Source organism: Oryctolagus cuniculus, chromosome 5 (genome assembly GCF_964237555.1).
Source record: "Oryctolagus cuniculus chromosome 5, mOryCun1.1, whole genome shotgun sequence".
Classification (NCBI taxonomy): domain Eukaryota; kingdom Metazoa; phylum Chordata; class Mammalia; order Lagomorpha; family Leporidae; genus Oryctolagus; species Oryctolagus cuniculus.
In genome coordinates, this window is record NC_091436.1 from 82,717,764 (window position 1) to 82,744,298 (window position 26,535).

A 26,535-nucleotide genomic window follows, 5' to 3' on the forward strand; every position below is an offset into this window, starting at 1 on the left:
GAGAATCATTAAAGTGATGCGTCAGCCAGCTCTGTTTCTCCTCAGCTTTGTATTTTATTTTTTTATTAAGTGGATGAGAAGTACTGCCTACTTTTTCATTTTGCCAAGACAGTATGTTTTTTATTTTATTTATGTTCCTGCCTTGTCTCCAGAATGATACAATGCAGCTTCCAGAGGAGCTGGGATAGAGTAAATTAAAAACAAGCAAGGAGGGCCGGCGCTGTGGCGCAGTGGGTTAAAGCCCTGGCCTGAAGCGCTGGCATCCCATGTGGGCGCCAGTTCTAGTCCCGGCTGCTCCTCTTCCCATCCAGCTGTTTGCTATGGCCTGGGATAGCAGTAGAGGATGACCCAGGTCCTTGGGGTCCTGCACCCATGCGGGAGACCTGGAAGAAGCTTCTGGCTCCTGGCATCGGATTGGCGTAACTCCAGCCATTGCAACCAATTGGGAAGTGAAGCAGTGGATGGAAGACTCTCTCTCTCTCTCTCTCTCTCTCTCTCTCTGTAACTCTGACTTTCAAATAAATAAATAAATCTTAAAAAAAAAGGCAAGGAATAAATTTGGAAATGGTGAATCAATGTATGATTAAAATGAATTATAGACAATGGTATGGAATGTAATTTTGAATTTTGGTTGTGAGAAATGCATCTGGTTAATTTGGTAAATGCCTTAGATTCCTTTGCAGAGAGGGGTACCTGTTTTCCCTAATGCATTTGGGTGGGCTGCAGCCATTCACTGAGTCACTGAGTAGCAAGGTCCTCTCTTTAAAGCTTGGGGCCACATCATGGGAATGAGGAAGTCAAATAAGACAGTGTTTCTGTACTTTAGGAACTGGAAACAGACTTTTAAATAAATATTATGTGTTATGGGATTGGTGTCATAGCTTAGGTAAACCTGCCGCCTGTGACACTGGCATACTGTATGGTATAGGTTTGTGTCCCAGCTACTACACTTCCTATCTAGCTCCATGTAAGTGGCTTAGGAAGGAGCAGTAGAATATGGCCCACGTGCATGGGTCCCTGCCACCTACATGGGAGACCTGGATGAAGCTTCCCCTGGCTTTGGCCCAGCCCAGCCCTGGACATTACAGCCATTTGGAGGCTGAACTAGCAGATAGAGTCTTTTGCAGTGCATGTTAGTTTTATGGAGTGACAAAAAGGGAAAAAAAATGTTACTTTCCCTATAAAAATTCTTATAACCCTTCACTTCTGACCCAAGAGGTATGAGTTTTCCTCCATACCTACCAGTTCTTCAACAGCAGCAAGGTTTCCTTCAGTAAACTCTTGAGACTAGGAGCTAGTGTTGGGCACGCTGAATTAAATTGCCTGTGACACTGGCATCTTGTATGAGTGCCGGTTTGGGTCCCAGTGGCTCCACTTCTGTTCCATGTCCCTGCAGATGTGCCTGGGAAAGCAGCAGAAGATGGCCCAATGCATAGGGCCCTGAGACCCAGAAGGAGTTCCAGGCTCTTCTCTGTCCTCTGCCTCTGCCTCTCTGTAACTCTGCCTTTCAAATAAATAAATCTTAGGGAAAAAAACAAACAAACAAACAAACAATTTATTTGAAAGGTAGAGTTACAGAGATAGATAGAGAGAGATCTTCCATCTGCTAGTTCACTCCCAAATGGCTTCAACAGCCAGAGGTGGGTTGATCTGAAGCCAGGAGCCAGGAGCTACTTTTGGGTCTCCCACATAGGTACAGGAGCCCAAGCACTTGGTCCATCTTCCACTGCTTTCCCATGCCAATAGTAGGGAATTAGATTGGAAGTGGAGCAGCTGGGACTAGAACCTGTCCCCATATGGAGTGTTGGTGCCACAGGCAGAGGCTTAACCTACTATACCACAGTGCTGGCCCCATACTATTTACTTTATAAATGCATCCCTGTGAAAAAAAATGTTCTTGTAAAATAACACCCACTTTTTTCATTTCTTTAATAAGAAAAAGATTTATCTGAATAATATTCAAAGGAGAGAATGGGGGCCATTGTTGTGGCATAGCAGGTTAAGTTGCTGCTTGTGATGCTGGCATCCAATATGGGCACTGGTTCAAGGCAGTACTTGGGCCCCTGATACCTATGTAAGAGACTAGGATGGAGTTCCAGTCTCCTGCCTTCAGTCTGGCCCAGTCCCAGCCATTGTGGCCATTTGGGAAGTGAACCAGCAGATGGGAGATATCTCTCTCTCTCTCTCTCCCCCTCTCCCCCTCTCTCTCCCCCTCTCCCCCCCTCTCTCCCCCTCTCCCTCCCTCCCTCTCTCCCCCTCTCCCCCCTCCCCCTCTCCCTCTCCCTCTCCCTCCTCCTCTCCCTCCTCCTCTCTAGAAAAACCTGCTATTGCTAGTTTGGTATGTTTCTTCAAAGATACCCTCTTTCTCACTCTTCAACACACCTGAGAGTATGCACACATTTTCAGAATAGCTCATATACCACATAAATGCACAATTCAGTGGTGTTCTAATATATTTACAGATAATGTAAAGGTATCACCACAGTTGCATAGCTTTTCTCCACATTTTTACTTATTTATTTTTAAAGATTTATTTATTTGATGGGCAGAATTAGAAAGAGAGCGAGAGAAAGAGATCTTCCATCCTCTGGTTCATTCCCCAAATGGCTACAACTGCTGGAGCTGGGCTGGGCAGAAGCCAGGAGCTTCTTCCAGGTCTTCCATACTGGTAACAGGGGTCCAAGCACTTGGGCCATCCTCTGCTGCTTTTCCTAGGCTATGAGCAGGGTGCTGGAAGTGGAGCAGCTAGGACATGAACCGGTACCATATGGGATGTTGGTGTCACAGGTGGCAGCTTAACCTGCTGCACCACAATGGCCCCCACTCTTGTAATTTCTTATTTGTATATTCTTCTTGCTAAGGATTTGTAACTTTATTTATCCTTCTCTTCACCCCCCTCCCCAAAAGAAACAACTCTAATTTCATCAATTTTTACTTTAAAAAAAAAAAAAAATTATTTTCTTTCCTTTTTTTTTTTGGACAGGTAGAGTTAGACAGTGAGAGAGAGAGAGAGAAAGGTCTTCCTTTTCCGTTGGTTCATCCCCCCACAAATGGCTGCTATGGCTGGCGTGCTGCACCGATCTGAAGCCAGGAGCCAGGTGCTTCCTCCTCTTCTCCCATGCAGTTGCAGGGCCCAAGGACTTGGACCATCCTCCACTGCACTTCCAGGCCACAGCAAAGAGCTGGACTGGAAGAGGAGCAACTGGTACAGAATCCGGCGCCCTAACTGGGACTAGAACCCAGGGTGCAGAGACTTCACTCCCTGATTCACTTCCCAGATGACTGCAACAGCTAGGGTTGGGTCAAGCTGCACCATCTGGGTCTCCTACATGAGTATCAGGGACCCAAGTACTTGAAATATTACCTGCTGCTTCCCAGAGTGCACATTAGTGGGAAGTTGTATCTGGAGCAGAGGTGGAACTTTGATCTCAAGCACTCTGATACGGGATGTGAGCATCCTGAGAAGTGTCTTAACTGCTGCACCAAATACCTGCTCCCAGTTTCCATCTTTTTAAAATGTGCAACTTGTTTTATCACCTAGTAATATCTTCTCAAACATGTTCCATATACACTTGACAGAGATATATATTTTGTTGGTCTGAAGTGTTGTTCAATTCCTCTGTTTCCTTATTTATTTTCTGTGTGATTGTTCTATCCAGTATTGAAAGTGGGATATTGAATAGGTCTTATTCTCTACAAGGTTTGCTTCAGGTTTTTAGGAGTTTTGATGGTGGTGCATACTTTTTTTTTTTTTTTTTTTTTTTAGATTTATTTATTTGAAAAGCAGAGTTACAAAGAGAGAAGGAGAGACAGAGAGAGGTTTTCGATTCACTGGTTCACTCCTCAAGTGGCTACAATGGTTAGGTCTGGACCAGGCTAAAGCCAAGAGTCAGGAGCTTTTGGATCTCCCCCATGGGTAGCAGGGGCCCAAGCACTTTTTCCATCTTTTTCTGATTTACAACGTGTATTAGCAGGGAGCTGGAATGGAAGTGGAGCGTCTGGGACTTGAACTGGTACCCATATTGGATGCTGGCATTGCAGGCAGTGGCTTAATACACCACATTACAGCACGGTTCCTGTGCTGAGTCTTATTAGGGTAGTTACTCCCACTCTCTTGGTTATTATTTGTGTGAACTCTTTGGTACCATTTTTTCACTTTTGGCTTTTGTCCATTCCTGTGCCACAATACTGGCCCAGCTTTAGCTTATTGACATTTTTTTTTTTTTTTTTGACAGGCAGAGTGGACAGTGAGAGAGACAGAGAGAAAGGTCTTCCTTTGCCGTTGGTTCACCCTCCAATGGCCGCCACGCTGCGGCCGGCGCACTGCACTGATCCGATGGCAGGAGCCAGGTACTTATCCTGGTCTCCCATGGGGTGCAGGGCCCAAGTACTCGGGCCATCCTCCACTGCACTCCCTGGCCACAGCAGAGAGCTGGCCTGGAAGAGGAGCGAACGGGACAGAATCTGGCGCCCCGACCGGGACTAGAACCCGGTGTGCCGGCGCCACAAGGCGGAGGATTAACCTAGTGAGCAGCAGCGCCGGCCCTAGCTTATTGACATTTAAATTCTTGGTTTATGTGTATGTGTTTCTGTGTAGTTGGTTTCTGGTGTTTTATTTTTTCTCCTTGGGCTTTGTCCCCCTAATTCTTTGTATGTCGTATGGTTTTGTTGCTACCAAGATTTAAGCATTTGAAAATAACAAGTTGCTCCTTCAAGTCTGTAGATTAGTTTCATATAGAAGACCTTCATTGATAATGCCATTTAGAGATTCTAACACCACTGAAACCTTTTCTGAGTACATAAATAGAGGCCTGGGTAAGTTAGTTTGCATCAGCATTTCCTATGGAGTCTCAAGAGTTTTCTCCTAGAAGAATCTATTAGCAGGGGCCTATGTTGTGGGGTAGTGGATAAAGCTGCCACCTGTGTCTCCAGCATCTCATGGGCTCCAATTTGAATCCCAGCTGCTCCTCATCTGATCCAGCACCCTACTAATGGCTTGGGAAAGCAGTGGAACATGGCTCAAATTGAGGCCGCTGCCACCCACATGGGAGGCCTGGGTGAAGCTCTTTGCTCCTGGCTTTGGCCTGGCCCAGTTCCGGATGTTGCAGCCATCTGGGAAGTGAACTAGTGGATGGAAGATCTCTCTATAACTCTTCAAATAAATTAATTAGTTAAAAAAAAGAAAAAAAATTGATGTGTGTGGAACACAAGCCTACAATAAGTCCACAGCATTTTACCTCAGGTCTCCTAAGCTCTGTATTATTTGACCCTTGCCTTCTCATCTCCTGCTGGTTGACATCTTTCTGTGCCCACGGCTGTTTCCTGGTGCTATCTCATTAACTTCTTTTTGTATCTACTTAGAATGTCCTTTTTCTTTATGTTCTTGAGAAGATCTCTTACCTAAAGATTTATTTACTTGAAAGGCAGAGAAATAGAGATAGAGGCAGAGAGAAAGAGAGAGGTCGATTTTTTTTTTTTTTTTTTTTTGACAGGCAAACTGGACAGTGAAAGGGAGAGAGAGAGAGGAAGGTCTTCCTTTTTCTGTCGGTTCACCCCCCAATGGCTGTTGCGGCTGGCGCGCCATGCTGATCCGAAGAAAGGAGCCAGGTGCTTCTGGTCTCCCATGCAGGTGCAGGGCCCAAGAACCTGGGCCATCCTCCACTGCCCTCCTGGGCCACAGCAGAGAGCTGGACTGGAAGAGGAGCAACCGGGACAGAATCCGGCGCCCCAACTGGGACTCGAACCCCGGGTGCCGGTGCCGCAGGCGGAGGATTAGCCTATTCAGCCACGGCGCCGGCTGAGTGATCGATCTTAAATCTTCTGGTTCACTCCACAAATGGCTGCAATGGCCAGGGCTGGGCCAGGTGGAAGCATGGAGCCAGGAACTTCTGGGTCTCCCACATGGGTGCAGGCTCCCAAGGACTTGGACCATCTCTGCTGCTTCCCCAGGTACATTTGTGGGGAGCTGGATAGGAAGTGGAGCAGGCCAGACTTGCACTGGTACACATATGGGATGCTGGCACTGCAGGTGGTGGCTTTACCTGCTATGCCACAATGCTGGCCCCAGAAGATCTCTTACCTTTTTTTTTTTTTTTTTTTTTTTTAGATTTATTTATTTGTTTGAAAGTCAGAGTTACACAGAGAAGGAGAGGCAGAGAGAAAGAAGTCTTCCATCCAATGGTTCACTCCCCATTTGGCCACAATGGCCAGAGCTGTGCCGATCTAAAGCCAGGAGCCAGGAGCTTCTTCTGGGTCTCCCATGTAGGGGCAGGGGCCCAAGGACTTGGGCCATCTTCTACTGCTTTCCCAGGCTGTAGCAGAGAGCTGGATCGGAAGTGGAGCAGCCAGGACTTGAACCGGCACCCATATGAGATGCCGGCACTGTAGGCAGCAGCTTTACCCACAGCGCCGGCCCCAGATCTCTTACTTTTAAGGAGCACCTTATGCAACCATTCATTACATCCCTAGGTTCAGGTGAATCTTTTCTTCTTTGTGCCTCTTAGTGTTTTCCCAACTGGTTGGCTTCCTTACTAGACAGCAAATGCCTCATGAATAAAGAATTATCTCCTTGGTTTTAAATCTCCAGCTAGTGACACAGTGTCTGGCTTATAGTGAATGTTCAATAAGTGTTGGAAGTGAGTGCATTTTTAGCAGTTAAAACTTGTAAGTTCCTTTGCTTCTATGAGTTTTTCCATTTCAAGTTTTTTGTTTTGTTTTTTAAGTTTTATTGGGGTTGTGCTTTGGTGTAGTGGGTAAAGCTGCTGCCTACAGTGCTGGTATCCCATATGGATGCTGGTTCAGACCCGGCTGTTCCACTTCTGATCCAGCTCTCTGCTGTGGCCTGGGAAACTAGTAGGGGATGGTCCAAGTCTTTGAGTCCCTGCACCCGTGAGGGAGACCCAGAAGAAGCACCTGGCTCCTGGCTTCGGATTGGTGCAGCTCCAGCCATTGCAGCCAACTGGAGAGCGAACCAGTGGATGGAACCCTCCCTTTTCGTTCTCTCTCTCTTTCTGCCTCTCCTTTGTGTAACTCTGACTTTCAAATAAATAAATAAATCTTTTATTTATTTTATTTTATTTTTTTTAAAGATTTATTTATTTACTTGGAAGGCAGAGTTACAAAGAGAGAAAGAGTGAGAAAAATCTTCCATCTGCTGGTTCACTCCCTGAATGACTACATTTACTGTTGCTGGACTAGAACAAAGTCAGGAGCCCAGAACGCCATCTGGGCCTCCCTTGTGGGTGTGAGGTCCAGGGTTGTCCTCTGCTGTTTTCCCAGGTGTATTAGCAGGGAGCTGGATTGGAAGTGGAAGATCTGGGACTCAATTCAGTGCTCAAGTAGAATGCTGAAGTTGTAAGTGGTTGCTTAACTCTTTGTGCCACAATGCTGGCTCCCCATTTAGGTTTTTGTATCCCTTCAGTCAAGATATCTCATGTCATGATCCTGGTTCCTGAACTTGAACAGGATACAATCTTAGGACTGCGTATCTTTCGCTTACTAAGTATTGTGTTCTCTGGTGCTTGGAGTTCTGTTCAATTCTGTGATACTGTCTAAAGAGTAAAGACGAATGCTTTGACATTCTTATTAACTCATGAAAATACTCTTTCATTTTGAAGATTTGCCCTGAGATACTTCAAAGACGCCTCTCCAGTCTTTCAGAGACTCTTCCTAGAGAGTTCAGATGCTAATCCAGTCCGTTATGGGCGCAAACGAATGAAGCTCCGGGACCTGATGGAGGCAGCCTACAAGTTTCTACAGCAAGAGCAGTCTGTGTTCCGAGAGCTCTGGGACTGGAGTGTGTGTGTCCCTTTGCTCAGAAGCCATGACACCTTGGTCCGCTGGTGTGTAGCTGTTGGAGTTGTTCTAGTATGGGGTGGTGGAGTGGGTGTATGCATGAGGAGGGAAAGGAAGCCATATTGAGTTTGCTGTGTTCTTATGGTTTTGGGTTCTTCATCCTTTCTTTAATAATGTGTCACCTCAGGAAAGGAAGATAATACGAGTGAGTTCTACTGTTTATATATGCTCTATCAAATGAATTCATCATGTATGATTTATATTTCTTGCTTTTATATGTGTTGTAATAGTTTTTTAATATTTTATTTTTCTAGTGTTCAATTGGTTAATAAATTTTCCTTGTTTTTCATTAACTGTAAATCAGCTGAATGACATACTTTGTTTTTCTGTAGGTATACAGCCAACTGTCTTGCTTTGGTCACCTGTATGAATGAAGAACACAAATTATCATTTCTGAAGAAGATTTTTAGTAATGATGAATTGATCCATTTCAGGTTGAGGTAAGCAGGATCTTCCCTGGAGATCTTGCTGTGGTTTTTCTGTGCAATAAAGTAATTGATTCGACTCTCTTCCTTTAGATTATTAGAAGAGGCACAGCTGCAGGACTTGGAGAAGGCCTTGGTTTTGGCCAATCCAGAAGCTTCCCATTGGCGTAAGGAGAAGGATCTGCAGTACTTACCAGGACACCTTATTTCAACTGACCTGTCTTCCAGAGTGACAGCGGTCTGTGGGGTGGTGCTGCGTGGGCAGCCGCCAACCCCAGGAGAGCTGGTATGTTGGTATTAGTAGGGGGTGTACTCCCTTATCCTCCTGAACACTTGAGTGTAGGCTTTCCTTTGCTGGGCTCTCTGTACCAAGTGTGAACCAACTTGAGTTTACTAAGACCTTGCTTTATTCCTGGAAGTTTTTAAGATAGAAAATCATCTTGGGCTCTTCTCTGTGATATCTTTTGCCCCGTTAGATGTGGAATTAGAAGCTATAACAATGCTTTAACTTTATCAAAGCTCTTCTGTTTGTCTTGTTTGCTTTCTACCACACTGTATGAAGTTGAATAACCTGTGTGGTGGTCTCATATTAACGTAATACAAAGGCAGGCTTAGTTACCTGGAGACCCTTGGACTGCTCTAGGTTCCAGCAGTGGTTTCTTCTGTCAGAATATTCTCTTTACCTGTTCTGTGGAGGCTGTATGTGTAGTGTACTTCCTCCTTACTCTGTGAAACAACCTCCTTTTTAAGACTGTGGCACTAGACCACACAAGGACAGTCTTAAGGATCATAAATCTTGACCCATTTGGGGCTGGTCTGTTTTCTCCAGCAGTTATTGGTTGTTAGTTGGATGGTATTTTCTTTCTGGAACAAGTCCTGGGTTATTTATTTATTCATTTTTTGAAAGTGATATTGTTGGGACCAGCTCTGGTGCAGCGGGTTAATGCCTTGGCCTGAAGCACTGGTATCTCATATGGGTGCTGTTCTAGTCCCCGGTGCTCCACTTCTGATCCAGCTCTCTGCTGTGGCCTGGGAAAGCAGTAGAAGATGGCCCAGGTGCCTGCGTCCCTGCACCCGCGTGGGAGACCCAGAAGAAGCTCCTGGATCCTGGCTTTGGATAGGCACAGCTCCGGCCGTTGAGGCCACCTGGGGAGTGAACCATCGGATGGAAGACCTCTCTTTCTCTCTCTGCCTTTCCTCTCTCTGTGTAACTCTGACTTTTAATTTAAAAAAGAAAGTGATATTGTTATGTTAACAGCGGAGTTTTAAGATTTATATACTTATTTGAAAGGCACAGTGATAGAGACAGAGAAAGATCTTCTATATTCTGGTTGACTCCTCAGATAGCCACAACAGTCTGGACTGAGCCAGGCTGAAGCCAGCAGCCAAGAACTCCATCTGAGACTTAAGTACTTGAACTGTCATCTTCTCTTTCCTAGGTGCATTAGTAGGGAGCTGGATAGGAAGCAGAGTAGCTGGGACTGGAACCGGTACTCTCAAGCATTCTAAGCAATGGCTTAGCTCATTGCATCACAATGTTTGCCTCAACAGCTAATTTAAAAAAATGCCAATGAGGCTGGTGTTGTTTTAGCGAGTAAAGCTTCTGCCTGCGACACTAGCATTCCATATTGGTACCAGTTCGAATCCTGGTGGCTCCACTTCTGATCCAGGTCCCTGCTAATGCACCTGGGAAAGCAGAAGATAGTTCAACTCCTTGAGCTCTTGCACTCATGTAAGAAACCCAGAAGTAGCCCCTGGCTCCTGGCTCCTGGCTTTGGTCTGGCCCAACCCTGGCTGTGAAAGCCATTTGGGGAGTAAACCAGTGAATGGAAGATTTCTGTCTCTCTCTCCCTTATTTATTTATTTATTTATTTGTTTGTTTGAAAGAGTTACAGAGAGAGGTAGAGACAGAGAGTTCTTCCATCTGCTGGTTCACTCCCCACATGGCTGCAACGGCCGGCGAAGCCAGGAGCTTCTTCCAGGTCTCCCACGTGGGTGCAGGGGCCCAAGGACTTGGGCCATCTACTGCTTTCCCAGGTCATAGCAGAGAGCTGGATCGGAAGAGGAGCAGCCGGGACTAGAACTGACGCCCATATGGGATGCCAGCGCTTCAGACTAGGGCTTTAACCTGCTCTGCCACAGTGCCAGCCCCAATAGATGAAGTTTGTTCCTTAGCCTTTGTCCATTAACTTTTTTAGTTTCTTAAATGCTAGGAATTTGTTAACAAATTCTGCTTTGCTATTTTGCCCACTACCCTGGAAGAAAAGGAAAGGGTATATTGAACCCTCATGTTGGATAATATGCCTGTTATTACTAGCCTGTTGGCAGAGGGCAAGGGAAATGTTACAGAAATTAACTTGTATGTTTTGGGAGAGAGATTTATTTATTTGAAAGGCCAGGTGACGAGAGAGAGAGCACGATCATTTATCTGATGGTTCACTTCCAAATGACCATAGCAGCCTGGGCTAGGCCAGGCTGAAATATGAATCAGAAACTCCATCCAGGTCTCTCACTGAGTGGTGGGAACTCAAGTACTTGAGCCATCATATGCTGCTTTCAAGGGGCATTAGCAGGAAGATGGATCAAGAATGGTCCTGTGAAATGAGATGTGGCGTCTGAGCAGTGGCTTAACCCAGTGCACCACAATGCCTACCCTAGAGTTGTCGTTTTTTTTTTTTTTTTAACTTTTAAAAATTTATTTATTTGAAAGGCAGAGTTAGGGAGAGAGGGAGAGACAGATCTTTCATCTGCTGGTTCACTCTCCAAAAATGGCTGTAATGGCCAGGGCCAGGCCAGGCCAAAGCCAGGAGTCTGGAACTCCATCCTGGTGTCCCATGAGGGTCCAGAGGCACAAAGACTCTGGCTGTCTTCCACTGCTTTCCATTTATTTTTATTTATTTATTCTGAAAGCTAGAGTTAACAGAGAGCGGGGAGGAGAGCGAGGTCTTCCATCTGCTGATTCAATCCCTGTGACTGGGGCTGGGCCAGACTGAAGACAGGATCCAAGAACTGCTTCTAGGTCTCCCGAATGAGTCTTCTTGACCTGAATTTGTTTCTCACTTGCCTCCCTAGGGTGGTAATAGGAATTCTTCACGTGAACAGGAGCTGGCCCTTAGGTCCTATGTGCTGGTTGAGTCTGTCTGCAAAAATCTTCAGACCCTGGCTATGACAGTGGCTTCTCAGAATGCTGTGTTATTGGAAGGGCCAATAGGATGTGGCAAAACGTCCTTGGTGGAACATTTAGCTGCCATGACAGGTAGAAGGAAGCCACCTCAGCTTCTCAAAGTGCAGCTTGGCGATCAGACCGACAGTAAGGTAATTCAGAAGTGGCAAACTGTGGTGGATTGATGTGCTTGTAAATGTCTCCATTTCCATGCTGTTTTTGCTAAGGGAATATGAGAAAAGTCTTTGTTCCTATTTATAACTGTTGGGGCCAACTGTGCAAACTTCCAGTGCTTATGCATATCCCTCTAGAAGTTTAGTGGAATTAACTGAAGGGTTTAGCCTTGGCATTCAGGTGTATTTTAGGTGTGTGATTTCAGTAATTGCTTTATCCTCTCTCTGCAGATGCTGTTGGGAATGTATCGTTGCACAGATGTCCCTGGAGAGTTTGTGTGGCAGGCTGGCACCCTGACCCAGGCAGTCACGAAGGGCTACTGGATCCTTCTGGAGGATATTGACTATGCCCCCTTAGATGTGGTATGTCACCCACCTGAATCCTAGGCCTCCTAACATCTCTGTCTTTGAAGACTGTTTTAGTGGTAGTGATTTGAGAGTGAGTTAAAGAAGTTGTTTGGTTACACATAACCTGTAGGCGGTCATGGTCAACTGTTTGATTTGATTTGAGGTCTTGGATAACTTTTCTTTTGATAAGTAGTAGCTTTATCAGTGGGTTGTTTTTTGTTTAGGTTTCTGTACTTATCCCTCTCCTGGAGAATGGAGAGCTATTGATTCCTGGCCGAGGTGACTGTCTAAAAGTGGCTCCTGGATTTCAGTTCTTTGCAACAAGGAGGTATGTCCTGTTAGCTTTTCTCTTCTTTCTCTGGTAGTGAGCACAGAAGTATTAGAACAAAGTTCCCTGTACCCTCCACAAGCAGTGTTAATTGGAACTGATGACAGATCTGTTGTTTTCATTCCTGATTTCTTTTTAAAGATTTATTTATTTAAGGTTTATTTATTTGAAAGGCAGAGTGACAGGGAGAAAGGGAGAGACAAGAAGATTTTCTGTGTGTGGTTCACTCCCCAAATGGCCACAATAGCCAGAACTTGAGCAGGCTGAAGTCAGGGGACTGGAACTTCTTCCTGTCTCCCACATGGATGGCAGGGGCCCACACACTTGGGCCATTCTCCACTGCTTTCCCCAGGCCATTAGCAGGGAACTGAATCAGAAGTGGAGCAGCAGACCGGCGCTGTGGCATAGCAGGTAAAGCACAGCCTGCAGAGCTGGCATCCCATATAGGCTCCAGTTCTAGTCCCAGCCACTCCACTTTCAATCCAGCTTCCTGCTATGGCCTGGGAAAGCAGTAGAAGATGGCCCAAGTCCTTGGGCCCCTGTACCCACGTGGGAGACCCAGAAGAAGCTCCTGGCTCCTGGTTTCGGATCAGCACAGCTCCAGCCATTGTGGCCAATTGGGGAGTGAACCAGTGGATGGAAGACACCTCTCTCTCTCTCTCTCTCTCTCTCTCTCTCTCTCTCTCTTTCTTTCTTTCTCTATGCCTCTCCTTCTTTTTCTGTGTAACTTTCAAATACATAAATAAATGTTTTAGACAAAAAAAGTGGAGCATCTGGGACATGAACTGTTGCTTATATGGAATGCTGGCATTGCAGGTGGTAGTTTTACCTCATATGCCACAATGCTGGCCCCTGTCCCAAGTTTTTTTTTTTTTTTTTTTTTTTTTTTTTTTTTTTTTTGACAGGCAGAGTGGACAGTGAGAGAGAGAGACAGAGAGAAAGGTCTTCCTTTGCCGTTGGTTCACCCTCCAATGGCCGCCGCGGTTGGCGCACTGTGGCTGGCGCACCACGCTGATCCGATGGCAGGAGCCAGGAGCCAGGTGCTTTTCCTGGTCTCCCATGGGGTGCAGGGCCCAAGCACCTGGGCCATCCTCCACTGCACTCCCTGGCCACAGCAGAGGGCTGGCCTGGAAGAGGGGCAACCGGGACAGAATCCGGCGCCCCTACCGGGACTAGAACCCGGTGTGCCGGCGCCGCTAGGCGGAGGATTAGCCTAGTGAGCCGCGGCGCCGGCCACCCCTGTCCCAAGTTTTAAAACACTGATTTATTCATTTATTCTTTTGAGAGGCAGAGAGAGAGAGAGAGAGAGAGAGAGAGAGACACCTCACGTACTGATTGTCTCTTCAAATGCCCATAACAGCTGGGGCTGGGCCAGGCTGAAGCCAAGATATGAACACCATCCAGACTTCAGACATGGTTGGCAGAGATCCAAGTACTTGGGCCATCATCTTCTGCCTTCCAGGGGATATTAATGGGCAGCTGGATCAGAAGCAGAGGATCTGGGACTTGAACTGACACTGTGATGTCGGATATAGATACCTCAAGTGGCGCTTTTTAACCTGCTATGCTGCAACGCTGGTCCCTGACTCTGCTCTTTGCTGTTGTGGTTTAGTGAGAAGGGTTGTTACTGTGTCCTTATGTGTTTAATGAAAAGAATGTTAGCTTCCCCTTAGGACAATTGTTGTGAGGATTAAACAGCTTATGTGTAAGCATGCAGTTTACCTATAGTATGTGTATGTTCCTTCTCTAATTTCCTTGTAGAAATTTGTGGTAATTCAGGTATTGTATCTTCTAGTTGAGAAGCAGTGAACTTATTGTTGATGCTATCAGCCTTGGACTATGTTTTCTGTTTCCTGAAGTTATTTCTCCTTTAAAGAAGAAGTACATTATCAGTGAGATCAAAACATCTCAGAATGATATGCGATTTGAAAATAAGTTGCTTAAAACTGTATGTCTCCTTTATAAACAGAGAGTCAGATGTGGGTCATTTGTCAACCTTTTGTTTTTCATGTGTCCTGTAAGCCCAATAGAATAGAATCTGGCAGAAGGGGTTATGTTATTCATAATATATGGCAGGTCACAAGCAGGGGTATGTGGTAGTTTTTTTTTTTTTTTTTTTTTTTTGACAGGCAGAGTGGACAGTGAGAGAGAGAGACAGAGAGAAAGGTCTTCCTTTGCCGTTGGTTCACCCTCCAATGGCTGCCGTGGCCGGCGCGCTGCGGCCGGCGCACCACGCTGATCCGATGGCAGGAGCCAGGAGCCAGGTGCTTTTCCTGGTCTCCCATGGGGTGCAGGGCCCAAGCACCTGGGCCATCCTCCACTGCACTCCCTGGCCACAGCAGAGGGCTGGCCTGGAAGAGGGGCAACCGGGACAGAATCCGGCGCCCCGACCGGGACTAGAACCCGGTGTGCCGGCGCCGCTAGGCGGAGGATTAGCCTAGTGAGCCGCGGCGCCGGCCTTTTTTTTTTTTTTTTTTTGACAGGCAGAGTGGACAGTGAGAGAGAGAGACAGAGAGAAAGGTCTTCCTTTGCCGTTGGTTCACCCTCCAATGGCCACCGTGGCTGGCGCGCTGCAGCCAGCGCACTGCAGCCGGCGCACCGCGCTGATCTGAAGGCAGGAGCCAGGTGCTTCTCCTGGTCTCCCATGGGGTGCAGGGCCCAAGCACTTGGGCCATCCTCCACTGCACTCCTGGACCATAGCAGAGAGCTGGCCTGGAAGAGGGGCAACCGGGACAGAATCTGGCACCCTGACCGGGACTAGAACCCAGTGTGCCGGCGCCGCTAGGTGGAGGATTAGCCTGTTGAGCTGCAGCGCTGGCCTGGTAGTTTCTTACCTGTGGTTTCTGTTTCTGCTGTTCTAGTTACCTGTCCTGGTCCAAACATTTAACAAACTGTTCAGAATAGCATTATTACAGCATACTGCTATCATGGTGGATAATATCCTACTCTGCCTTATTTATAAGCTAAGCTTTACCAAAAGTATGCATATGTAGGGAAAAATAAACAAATATACAGGTTTTAGTATTTTCTTCTGTTTTCCAAGTGGATCTTGGAATGTATTCCTTATGTATATGCGGGATTGCAGTAATTCAAGATGAAAATAATAATTTTGTGTGACTGTTGTATATTTTGAAACAGACTGTTGAGCTGTGGAGGAAATTGGTATCGACCGCTAAATAGTCATGCCACTTTGCTAGACAAATATTGGACCAAAATTCGCTTGGATAACCTGGATAAAACAGAACTGAATGAGGTATGTGAGCATTAGAAAGTATCAATACTTTTATTTTTATTGTGAAATATTGTAAATTTATGTGAAAATAGAGGAAATGGTATTATGAACCACTAAAATATTAATCAACCTAGGTTTACCACTATGTGTGATACATGAGATTAAATTTGCTTCATTTATTATTTTCTTTGTTAATATGTTGGAAAGCAAACCCTCTAACATTTTATCCCTAATACTTTAGTGTGTACCTCTAAAACTTTAAGGGGAATTTTCCCCTATAGTCATAATAATTTTAGTATCTGCTATAAAATGAACAGTAGTTCCTCAGTATTATTTAATTCTTAGACCATATTTAAATTTTCCTATTGTCCCCATAGGATTTTTTTGTTTTTGTTTTTTAAATTTATTTTGAAAACAGAGACAGAGAGAGGATGAGATTTTCCAGTTCCTGGATTATTTTCCTATCTGCAATAGCCAGGGTTGGGCCAAGCTAAAGATAGAAGCTCGGAATTCAATCTGGGTCTCCCACATAGGTGGCAGGGACCCAGGTACTTGAGCCATCACCTGCTGCCTCCTAGGGTTTACATCAACAGGAAGTTGAATTGGAAGCAGATTGGGGATTCAAAACCCAAGCACTCTGATATGGGATGGGAGTATCTCAAGTGTAACTGCTAGGCCAAATGCCTGTCCCTCCATAGGAACTTTTGCTGCGTAGATTGATAACTGTTGTTTCTTTCACACTCAGCAACCTAGTGCACAATTTGATCTGGGCAATGACAATTAAGATGAATTATTTCATAGATCTTATACATTGATTCAGTATTTAGTATTGTTAGTTATCCTAGACCACTAAGTAGTATTCCTCAATATAGAAATCTCAAACTCCCCATTTCCCATTGTATTTATCTTCTCACTTGAAAGGTTCCCATTCCTTGGTGCTTCACCATGGAAAGCAGCAAATAAAGCATTGACAGTGGTCATTCACACATGAAATGGATACTTTGCCTTTTTTTTTCTTTTTTTTTTAAAGAATTATTTATTTATTTGAAAGGCAGAGTTAGAGAGGCATAGGCAGAGAGAGAGAGAGGGGTCTTCCATCCACTGGTTCACGCCCCAAAATGGTTTCTTTTCTTTTTTTTTTTTTTTGACAGAGTGGACAGTGAGAGAGAGAGAGAGACAGAGAGAAAGGTCTTCCTTTTGCCGTTGGTTCACCCTCCAATGGCCGCCGCGCTGTGGCCGGCGCACCGCACTGATCCGAAGGCAGGAGCCAGGTGCTTCTCCTGGTCTCCCATGGGGTGCAAGGCCCAAGCACTTGGGCCATCCTCCACTGCACTCCTGGGCCATAGCAGAGAGCTGGCCTGGAAGAGGGGTGACCGGGAAAGAATCCGGCGCCCCGACTGGGACTAGAACCCGGTGTGCCGGCGCCGCTAGGTGGAGGATTAGCCTATTGAGCTGTGGCGCTGGCCCCAAAATGGTTTCAATAGCTGGAGCTGGGACAATCTGAAGCCAGAAGCCTCTTCTGGGTCTCCCACACAGTTGCAGGGGCCCAAGCACTTGGGCCATCCTTCAATGTTTTCCCAGGCCACGGCAGAGAGCTGGATCAGAAGAGGAGCAGCCAGTTCTCAAAACATGTGCCCATATGGGATACTGGCACTGCAGGAGGCAGCTTTACTGCTACTCCACTATGCTGTCCCCTGCCTTTCTTGATGTAAATTCATAGATAATGTGATACAAGACAACCTTCTCAAATACTTTTAGCATTTTAGTTATCAGTAGAGAGTTTCAAGGTCTTTAATTTACCATATTCCTGGGAAAAGATTGATCATGTTATCTCTAAGAATATTAACAGTGTTTTTATTTTTTTAAGATTTATTTATTTATTTGAAAGAGTTACACACACAGAGACAGAAAGGTTTTCCAACTGTTAGTTCACTCCCCAGTTGGCTGCAACGGCCAGAGCTGCGCCAATCCGAAGCCAGGAGCCAGGAGTTTATTTTGGATCTCCCACGCAGGTGAAGGGGCCCAGTGACTTGGGCCATCTTTTACTGCTTTCCCAGGCCATAGCAGAGAGCTAATTGGAAGTGGAGCAGCCGGGACCTGAACAGGCGCCCATATGGGATGCTGGCACTGCAGAAGGCAGCTTTACCCATTATGCCACAGCACCGCCCCTGGCAGTGATTTTATACTTCTGTGTACAGACAGTTGTGAGTTTATCTCCCTCCAGGTTACAGTTGTATATTTTTTTGCTGTGTCTTTTTCCTTCATTTTACTGCTCTAACTATAGGTTCCTCCAGAAACTTACTCATGTTTTCAATCTAAAGGCCACCAAATGCCTGGCACATAGGAATGTTTGGTGGATTGCTCTGTCATCATGCAGCTTTTTTTTCCTAGTTGTAGACATTTAAGTATTTAGTTTTTAAATTTCTCAGCCAGTTCTTTTAAAGGAGAGGCCTGAAGTTCACATGTGGATTTGATTGATTCAGCATTGAGAGAATTAAGAGTATTTCACAGACACTCTTTTATTATTTCGTGTTTGAAATAAAGGCCAGGGCTCATCTTTCTATTCCTGTCATGAGCAATAGCAGGATCATCTGCTCATCAGAAATGCAACAGGTGCATTCATTCTCTCATTTATTTCCTATTTGTCAGATTTAGATGTTGATTTGTGAAACTTTTTTTTGAGCTTCCATACTTGTTAATCATTGCTGATAACACTCCTGAATAATTGTCTGGTGGCTATAACCCTTGTGTGTATTATATCAGAAACAAAATCTCATATGCCGAGTTCATGGGGAACACAGCTATATTTCTGTTGCTGCCAACTCTTATGCTTAGAAAGATTGTCTTTGAGTTCTTTCTGAAATGGCAAATTGTATCTTTAAAAACTGAGATGTTTACAGAGTACTAATATCACACATACTAAGTGCCAGGAACTTGGCCCTGGCATTTTCTCAAACCTTGTCTCCCCTTGTATTGTAGAATGTAACTGGGGGTCCTAGGTCTCTTAAATTGTCATGAATATTAGATGGCCTACTTCTGTCTGCTGCCAGTGTCTGCTTACATCCACTGGTAACCTGCGTTAAGCACATCTCCATCACACTTTGGGGTCCCTCAAGTGGGACTGGCGATGTCCTTCTTGGTGTAAACCTGATTTGCTTTCATATGACATCGCACACCGGATGGAACTTTTTGGGCATGCCTTACTAATTTTGTTTCCCCTTCCCTGAAACAATGTCTGATACAAAAATAGGTACTTCATAAATGCTTGCTCAGGAGATGAATTGCCAAATACCCATCAAATTAGTAATAGAACCATGAGTCATAATTGTGTTTGATTTTTGACATTTATGTTATTAGTGAAGAAAAGGTTAATTTTCTTCCCCTAAGGTAGAAAATGAGTATTTAGTGAATGGTAAAAGCTTTGCTGCTCAGAACCTTTTTTTCCAAATAGCTGATTTTTAACTTTTATTAAAGTGTTGACAAAGTTTTTTTCCATATAAAATTAGTTTTTTTCCTGATCATAAATGTAATACGTGATCATATATGTCGCTCCCCCTCTTCACAGAGGAACGACACAGGACCCTGCGCTGTTCTTTTGTCTGCTCGGCCCTCCCCGGGTTTGCTGCTGGTTCTTCCCGGGTTGGCTACCGACCCTTCCACCTCCGTGGAAGGGCGGTTCCCCCTGGCCACTTTCCCCACTTCTGCAGGGGAGCGGCACACCGCCGGCCGGCTCTCTCGGGGGCTGCACAGGTGTTCCCCTTAGATGTTCCTGGTGCATGCCGTCTCTCTCCTCCTTTATAGTCCTCTTCCACCAATCCCAACTCTGCTACCCACACGCCGAGTACGCTGCTCTCCTCCAATCAGGAGCAGGTCCTACAGTTTCTTGGTTGAACTGGAGGCAGCTGTGTAGAAGCTGTTACTCCCTTCTCAGCGCCATATTGTGGGAGAGCAGATGCATAGAATAAGTCTTAATTCCAGTAACAGTCTTAGTCCGAGTTGCTCCCCACAATATAATGGAATTCCCTCTCAGCATTAAGGAGTGAGCAACTGATATATGCTGTAATATATCAGTGTCCTGTGCGGAACGGGCTGATTGCATAAGGGGCACAAAGTTACTATGTGTTTTGGGAGTAATGGAAATTGTATTTTGTTTTTGATAATGGTTACATGAATGTATTATTTGTCAAAACTAAGACAGTGAATCTTCCAGTATAGAAAGATTGAAATTATGTACCAACGAACCTGACATGAAACATAAATTAACTTTTTTTATGCCCATGTAGGTCACTAATTTTGTAAATGTTTCCTCCATACCCAAAAATATATATTGTATATTTGAAAGTTTCAGGGCCGGCGCTGTGGCTCACTTGGTTAATCCTCCGCCTGTGGTGCCGGCATCCCATATGGGCGCCGGGCTCTAGTCCCGGTCGCTCTTCTTCCAGTCCAGCTCTCTGCTGTGGCCAGGGAGGGCAGTGGAGGATGGCCCAGGTCCTTGGGCCCTGCACCCGCATGGGAGACCAGGAAGAAGCACCTGGCTCCTGGCTTCAGATCAGCGCAGTGTAGGCTGTAGCGGCCACTTGGCAGGGAATCAACAGAAGGAAGCCCTTTCTCTCTGTCTCTCTCTCTCTCTCACTGTCTATAACTCTACCTGTCAAATAAAAAAAAAAAGATTCATTAAAATTGTTAATTTTTTTTTGCCCAGAAAAATTTTGTTTAAGGTAGGCAAACTTTATACATTTCATAAATACAACTTTAGGAGCATAGTGATTCTTCCCACCATACTCACTCTCCTTGCCCCACCGTACTCCTACCCTACTTCCTCTTCCCTCTCCTATTCTGATTTTTTTTTGACAGGCAGAATTAGACAGTGAGAGAGAGAGACAGAGAGAAAGATCTTCCTTATTCCATTGGTTCACCCCCTAAGTGGCCACTACAGCCGGCGTGCTGCGCCGATATGAAGCCAGGAGCCAGGTGCTTCCTCCTGGTCTCCCATGCGGGTGCAGGACCCAAGGACCTGGGCCATCCTCCACTGCTCTCCCAGGCCACAGCAGAGAGCTGGACTGGAAGAGGAGCGACCGGGACAGAATCCGGCGCCCCAACCGGGACTAGAACCCGAGGTGCCGGCGCCGCAGGCGGAGGATTAGCCAGGTGAGCCACAGCACCGGCCAGGATTTCATTTTTTTTAACTGCTGTGTAGTATCTCATAGAGTACATATTCCATAATTTCTTTAATCTGCTTGTCAATTGATGGACTTTTGGGTTGATTAAATGAGCTCTCAGTGCATCTAAAGGACCTAGAAAAACAACAACAAATCAAACCCAAAACTAATAGGAGGAAAGAAATAATTAAAATTAGAGAATAAACAAAATTGCAAACAAAAAAAATTACAAAAGATCAAAGAAACAAAGCGTTGTTTTTTGAAAAACTAAAGAAAATTGACATACTGTTGGCCCAACTAACAAAGAAAAGCATCTGGGACTTGAACTGGTGCCCATGTGGGATGCTGGCACTGCAGGTGTCAGCTTTACCTGTTATGCCACAGCATGGCCCCCGGCATGCAGTTCTTGTCATTAATTTCTGATAATTCTTTTTATTTCTGTGATGTCTGTTGTTACATTTGCTTTTTTATCTCTAATTTTATTGGTTTGTGTTTCTTTTTTCTTTGTTAGTTGGGCCAATGGTATGTCAATTTTGTCCTTGAGATGCATTGATAGGTCATTTATTTGGTGACTTTCCAATTTCTTTCTTTTTTTTTTTTTTTTAAAGATTTATTTATTTGAAAGTCAGAATTACACAGGCACATAAGGAGAGGCAAAGAAAGAGAGGTCTTCCATCCACTGGTTCATTCCCAGATCGCTGCAATGGCCGGAGCTGCGCTGATGCAGAGTCAGGATCCAGAAGCTTCCTCTGGGTCTCCCACATGGGTGTAGGGCCCCAAAGACTTGAACCATCCTCCGTTGCCTTCCCAGGCCATAGCAGAGAGCTGGATCAGATGTGGAGCATCCAGGACATGAACCAGTGCCCATATGGGATGCTGGCACTGAAGGTGGTTGCTTTACTTGCTATGCCATAGCACCTGCACTCCTGATTATTTCTTCTTTATTTATTTTTTGACAGGCAGAGTTAGATAGTGAGAGAGAGAGACAGAGAGAAAGATCTTCCTTTTCTGTTGGTTCACCCCCCAAATGGCCGCTTCGGTCGATGCACTGTGGCCGGTGCACTGCATTGATCTGAAGCCAGGAGACAGGTGCTTCCTCCTGGTCTCCCATGCGGGTGCAGGGCCCAAGGACCTGGGCCATCCTCCACTGCCCTCCCGGGCCACAGCAGAGAGCTGGACTGGAAGAGGAGCGACCGGGACAGAATCCGGCGCCCCAACCGGGACTAGAACCCGGTGTGCCAGTGCCACAGGTGGAGGATTAGCCAGTGAGCCATGGCGCTGACCCTCCTGATTATTTCTAAGTAATTCCACAGTCAATTTTTTGAATTCTGTTACTGGCATTTCTTCAGATTCTAGTATTGAAGTGTTGTGTTCCTTTTGGGGGATCATGCTGTCTTCCTTCCTCTTGTTTCTTGAATTTCTGCATTTATTTTTAGGCATTTATGGAGATACTTGGGATGGATTTTGTCTTTGAACTATGCCTCTGTGTCTTAGTGGACTGTCTGTTCTTTCAGTGAATACAAGGAGGCATGTGCTGGGTGTGGCCATGGAGCTCTGTTCAGTGTTCCAGGGACTGGGCAGTGTCCTAGGTGATACCCATGTTGGGCATGGTAAATCTCCTTTTTTTTTTTTACCAGAGGGAAGTTTTGATCAGCTTCGTTGGCTCAGTCTCACATTCACTTCCTCTCCTACAAGGAGACCAATTCCTGACTGCCAGCCCTTGTTGGTGCAATATTCATCCACACTTCCACAAGAACCACACAAAGGATACATGCAGTCCTCGGTGTTAGCCTGGATCCCGTGGCAGTGACGCTTACCAGGGAATCAGGGAGCCACCCACAGTGACTGCCAAAAGATCCAGTCACACCCTGAGCCCTCCCACACAGTCACAGTGTTTTCACAGTCTCTGCACAAAAGGCTCCCACAGTCATGAGCTCCTAGCCCCCTGTCAGTTCTCCCAGCCAGACTCAAATACCTCCTTTCTGCTTTTTGCTGGGTCCGCAGACACAAGCTGGCACAGCTGTTACGCATGTCCGAAACAGCGCCCGCCCTCTCTCAGCTAGTTACAGGCTGGTCGGGGAGAGAGAAACATGTCCCCTTTTGTTTCCTCTAGGTTGGCAGGTACACTGTCCCTCATAGGGCTCCGTGCTGGACTCACCCCAGGCTCCTCCTGTAGCTTTATTGTCAGTGGCTTGGGCTGCTGCAGTCTAATATTGCATCACCCTCCAAAGCTGGTGCCGAGGCTGTGGGCTGCTGGGGTCCTGAGAATTATGCACATCCACACCCTCCATGTAGGTCCACAGTGTCCTTCTGATTTGCATAGAGTTTCTTTTGCATTTTTCTTCCTGACTCTTCCCTTAGATTGCACTCGCCCCACTTTTTTTTTTAAATTGTCTTCCCCTAGGCTAGAGCAGTAAGCTCCCTCTGTATTCCTCCATATTTGAATCCTCTGAATTTGTGTATTGTATTCTCTTCTCCTGTGTCATTTTTACTGGATCAGAAATATTTGTGATTAAAAATTTGTTGTGACAGTCTCCAGTAAAAAAGTATGAAGCAATGAAATCTTTAAGTTCTACCATTGAGATGATACTATTAAGGTTTTAAATCTTTTACTTTTGTAAATATGTGATCACATATATAATATCTATATAATATGTGGTTATCACATGTATAAATTGAATTCCCATTATTATTTATAAGCTAATTTGAAATAATTGGCTGGGAAAATACCTGATATGCTTATAATTCTCTGCCTTCTCAAACACACTTGACAGAATATATCCAATCAAAAAGCCTTGGAACAAGTATCTAGAATACCAAATATTGTGTATTATGCTGTAGTAAATTATCAATGGCTCTTAAATTACTAGGACTACATCTTTGATTCTGATTCTCTTGTCTACTTTTTGTTTGCTTTTTAATGATAACCTTTTCTTTTTCAGGATCTAACATAGCTTTGTTCATTGTGGTCTGCTTAAAAAATTGTTTTTTTCTATTCCTTTTAACTTCTGATTTGATTTTGACAGAAATTACATGGTGAACCTTGTATTTGAAGTAAGAATAAATAGTACTTAAAGGGGCCGGCGCCGCGGCTCACTAGGCTAATCCTCCGCCTAGTGGCGCCGGCACACCGGGTTCTAGTCCCGGTCGGGGCGCCGGATTCTGTCCCGGTTGCCCCTCTTCCAGGCCAGCCCTCTGCTGTGGCCAGGGAGTGCAGTGGAGGATGGCCCAGGTGCTTGGGCCCTGCACCCCATGGGAGACCAGGAAAAGCACCTGGCTCCTGGCTCCTGCCATCGGATCAGCGCGGTGCGACGGCTGCAGCGCGCCGGCCGCGGCGGCCATTGGAGGGTGAACCAACGGCAAAAGGAAGACCTTTCTCTCTGTCTCTCTCTCTCACTGTCCACTCTGCCTGTCAAAAAAAAAAAAAAAATAGTACTTAAAGGTTCTTTTTGTATAAAACAAAAATTTATTATTTCCATGTACTTGAAAAGCATAGTTACAGACACACACACACACACACGAAGAGAGAGAGAGAGATCTGTTTTATGGTTCACTCCTCAAGTTCCGACATAGCCAGGCTGAAACCGGGGGCTCAGAATTCTATCTGGGTTTCCTGTGTGGGTGACAGAGGCCCAAGTGCTTGAGCCATCATACTGCCTCCCAGGATGCAATAACAGAAAGGTAAATTGGAAGTGGAGTAGCCAGGACTTGAACTGGCCCTCCAATATGTGATAAAGATGTCCTAAGTAGCAATTTAATCCACTGTACCACTGTATCCACCCCATTAATTCTTTAGCAGATTCTTTGGCCTTGGAACTTAATGTTGACTTCTTGGAGGCCCTTTTACCATCTGACTTTTACCGTGCTGAGCTATATTATAGATGATGATATTTACAGATAACCGAGCTTTTGTTTTCAGTTTTTTAAATATTTATTTGTTTGCAAGAGAGACAAATACATACATACATACATACAGAGAGAGAGAGAGAGAGAGAGATCTTCCAACCTCTGCGCATAGCCACATCGGCTAAGGCTGGGCTAGTCTAAGCCAGTAGCCAGTAGCTCCATCTGGTTTTTCTATATAAGTGGCGGGGCCTAAGGATTTAGGTCATCATCCGCGGCTCTTTCAGACCCTTTAGCAGGAGCAGGATCAGAAGTGGAATAGCTGGAACTTGAACCAGTGCTCCGATACATTCCAGTTAGCAGCACTTTGTCACAAAGCTGGCCTTGATCATTGACTTTTGGGTAGTGAATAAAGTTAGGGCATTTGAATCAGGTGGGGTGGGTGGGTTAGAGTGAACTTTAAAAAACAATTTCTGTTTTCATTTTTCAATTGGTTCACTTCCCAAATATCCACCAATAGCTGGATCAGAGCTAGGCAAAAACCAGGAGCCTGGTATACATACCACCTGGATCTCCCAGGTAGTTGACAGGGATCCAGGTACTCGAGATGTAACCTGCTGCCTCCCAGGGTGCAGTACCAGGAACCTGGATCAGGAGGGGAGGAGCTAGGACCCAAAACAGGCACTCCTCTATGGGATACAGGTCTTCCAAACAGCAATTTAACTGCTGCAGCAAGTGCCTGTCCCAGAGTGCAAGTTCTTAAACTTGGTAAAGTTGACTAATTTCATAAAGAAACTCATTTTTTGGTCAGGTAGCATCAGTAGCAGTTTATATGTGCTTTTTTTTAATATATGTCTTTATTTTATTTTATTTTTTGCCAGGCAAAGAGAGAGAGAGTTATAGACAGTGAGAGAGAGACAGAGAGAAAGGTCTTCCTTCCGTTGGTTCACTCCCCTAATGGCCACCACTGCTGATGCTGTGCTGATCCGAAGCCAGGAGCCGGATACTTCCTCCCGGTCTCCCATGCGGGAGCAGGGACCCAAGTACCTGGGCTATCCTCCACTGCCCTCCTGGGCCACAGCAGAGGGCTGGACTGGAAGAGGAGCAAGCGGGACTAGAACCCTGGGTGCCGGCGCCATAGGCGGAGGATTAGCCAAGTGAGCCACGACGCAGGCCCATGTGCTTTTAAAACTCACTGGACTGGCTGCTAGATTTTCTTGGCTTTCTTTGTTCTCTTTCAGGTTCTACAGAGTGGGTATCCTAGCCTTGCAGCAGTAACTGGTCACCTGCTTGACATTTATCTTCAGCTTACTGGAGAGAAACATCCCTATCGGAATGACAGTGCTCTAGGATGTCATCAGGCATCTGAGGAAGCTTCAGAAGCCCGAAGAGAAAACACAAGGCCAGTCCTTGAGGGAAGAGAATTGTCTCTCAGGTACTGAGCTAATTACTTTTTTGAGTTGATATTTTAAAAACTGCAGCTAGAAACTATTGGTTTGAGAGATCAGGTTTGGGAATTAAACTTCTGAGTTTCTTGATGGTTTTTGATTCCTTTTTTCAGATCTAGTTACTTATTGGGAAAACTTGGTAAAAGAAATATTATTTTTAGCTTTAAAAATAACTTAAAGACAAACACGAATATTTATTAATGTAATTCATTCAGTAGATGTTCTTTCTTGACATATGGCATCTTTTTATTTATTTGAAAAGCAGAGTAAGAGAGATTGATTGATTAATTGTTTGGAAGCTATCTTCCACCTACTACTTCATTTCCCAAAAGGCTGCAGTGGCTGCAGGCCAAAGTAGGATCTAGGAACTCCAGTGAGGTCTTCCTCATGGACAGCACGGGCCTCCATACCTGGGCCATCATTTGCTGCCTTCCGAGGAGTATTAGCAGGGAGCTGGATTGGAAATGGAGCAGCCAGCACTCAAACAGGTGCTTGTATGGGATGCTGATGTCATAGGCGGTAACTTAACCCACTGCCTCACCACGCTGGCTGTGACATACGG

The 26,535-nt window shown here is 45.4% G+C and overlaps 1 protein-coding gene across 1 annotated transcript in view; it reads left to right on the forward strand.

The window, feature by feature from the left end:
• Nucleotides 1–26,535, forward strand: part of MDN1 (midasin AAA ATPase 1) — a 175,544-nt gene that overhangs the window by 11,527 nt on the left and 137,482 nt on the right. The window contains exons 3-10 of the mRNA XM_008263214.4: nucleotides 7,617–7,841; nucleotides 8,187–8,294; nucleotides 8,373–8,565; nucleotides 11,352–11,594; nucleotides 11,847–11,978; nucleotides 12,188–12,291; nucleotides 15,430–15,544; nucleotides 25,767–25,960. Of these exons, the coding sequence (XP_008261436.2) occupies nucleotides 7,617–7,841; nucleotides 8,187–8,294; nucleotides 8,373–8,565; nucleotides 11,352–11,594; nucleotides 11,847–11,978; nucleotides 12,188–12,291; nucleotides 15,430–15,544; nucleotides 25,767–25,960 (1,314 nt within the window). The remainder of the gene's footprint in view (nucleotides 1–7,616; nucleotides 7,842–8,186; nucleotides 8,295–8,372; nucleotides 8,566–11,351; nucleotides 11,595–11,846; nucleotides 11,979–12,187; nucleotides 12,292–15,429; nucleotides 15,545–25,766; nucleotides 25,961–26,535) is intronic.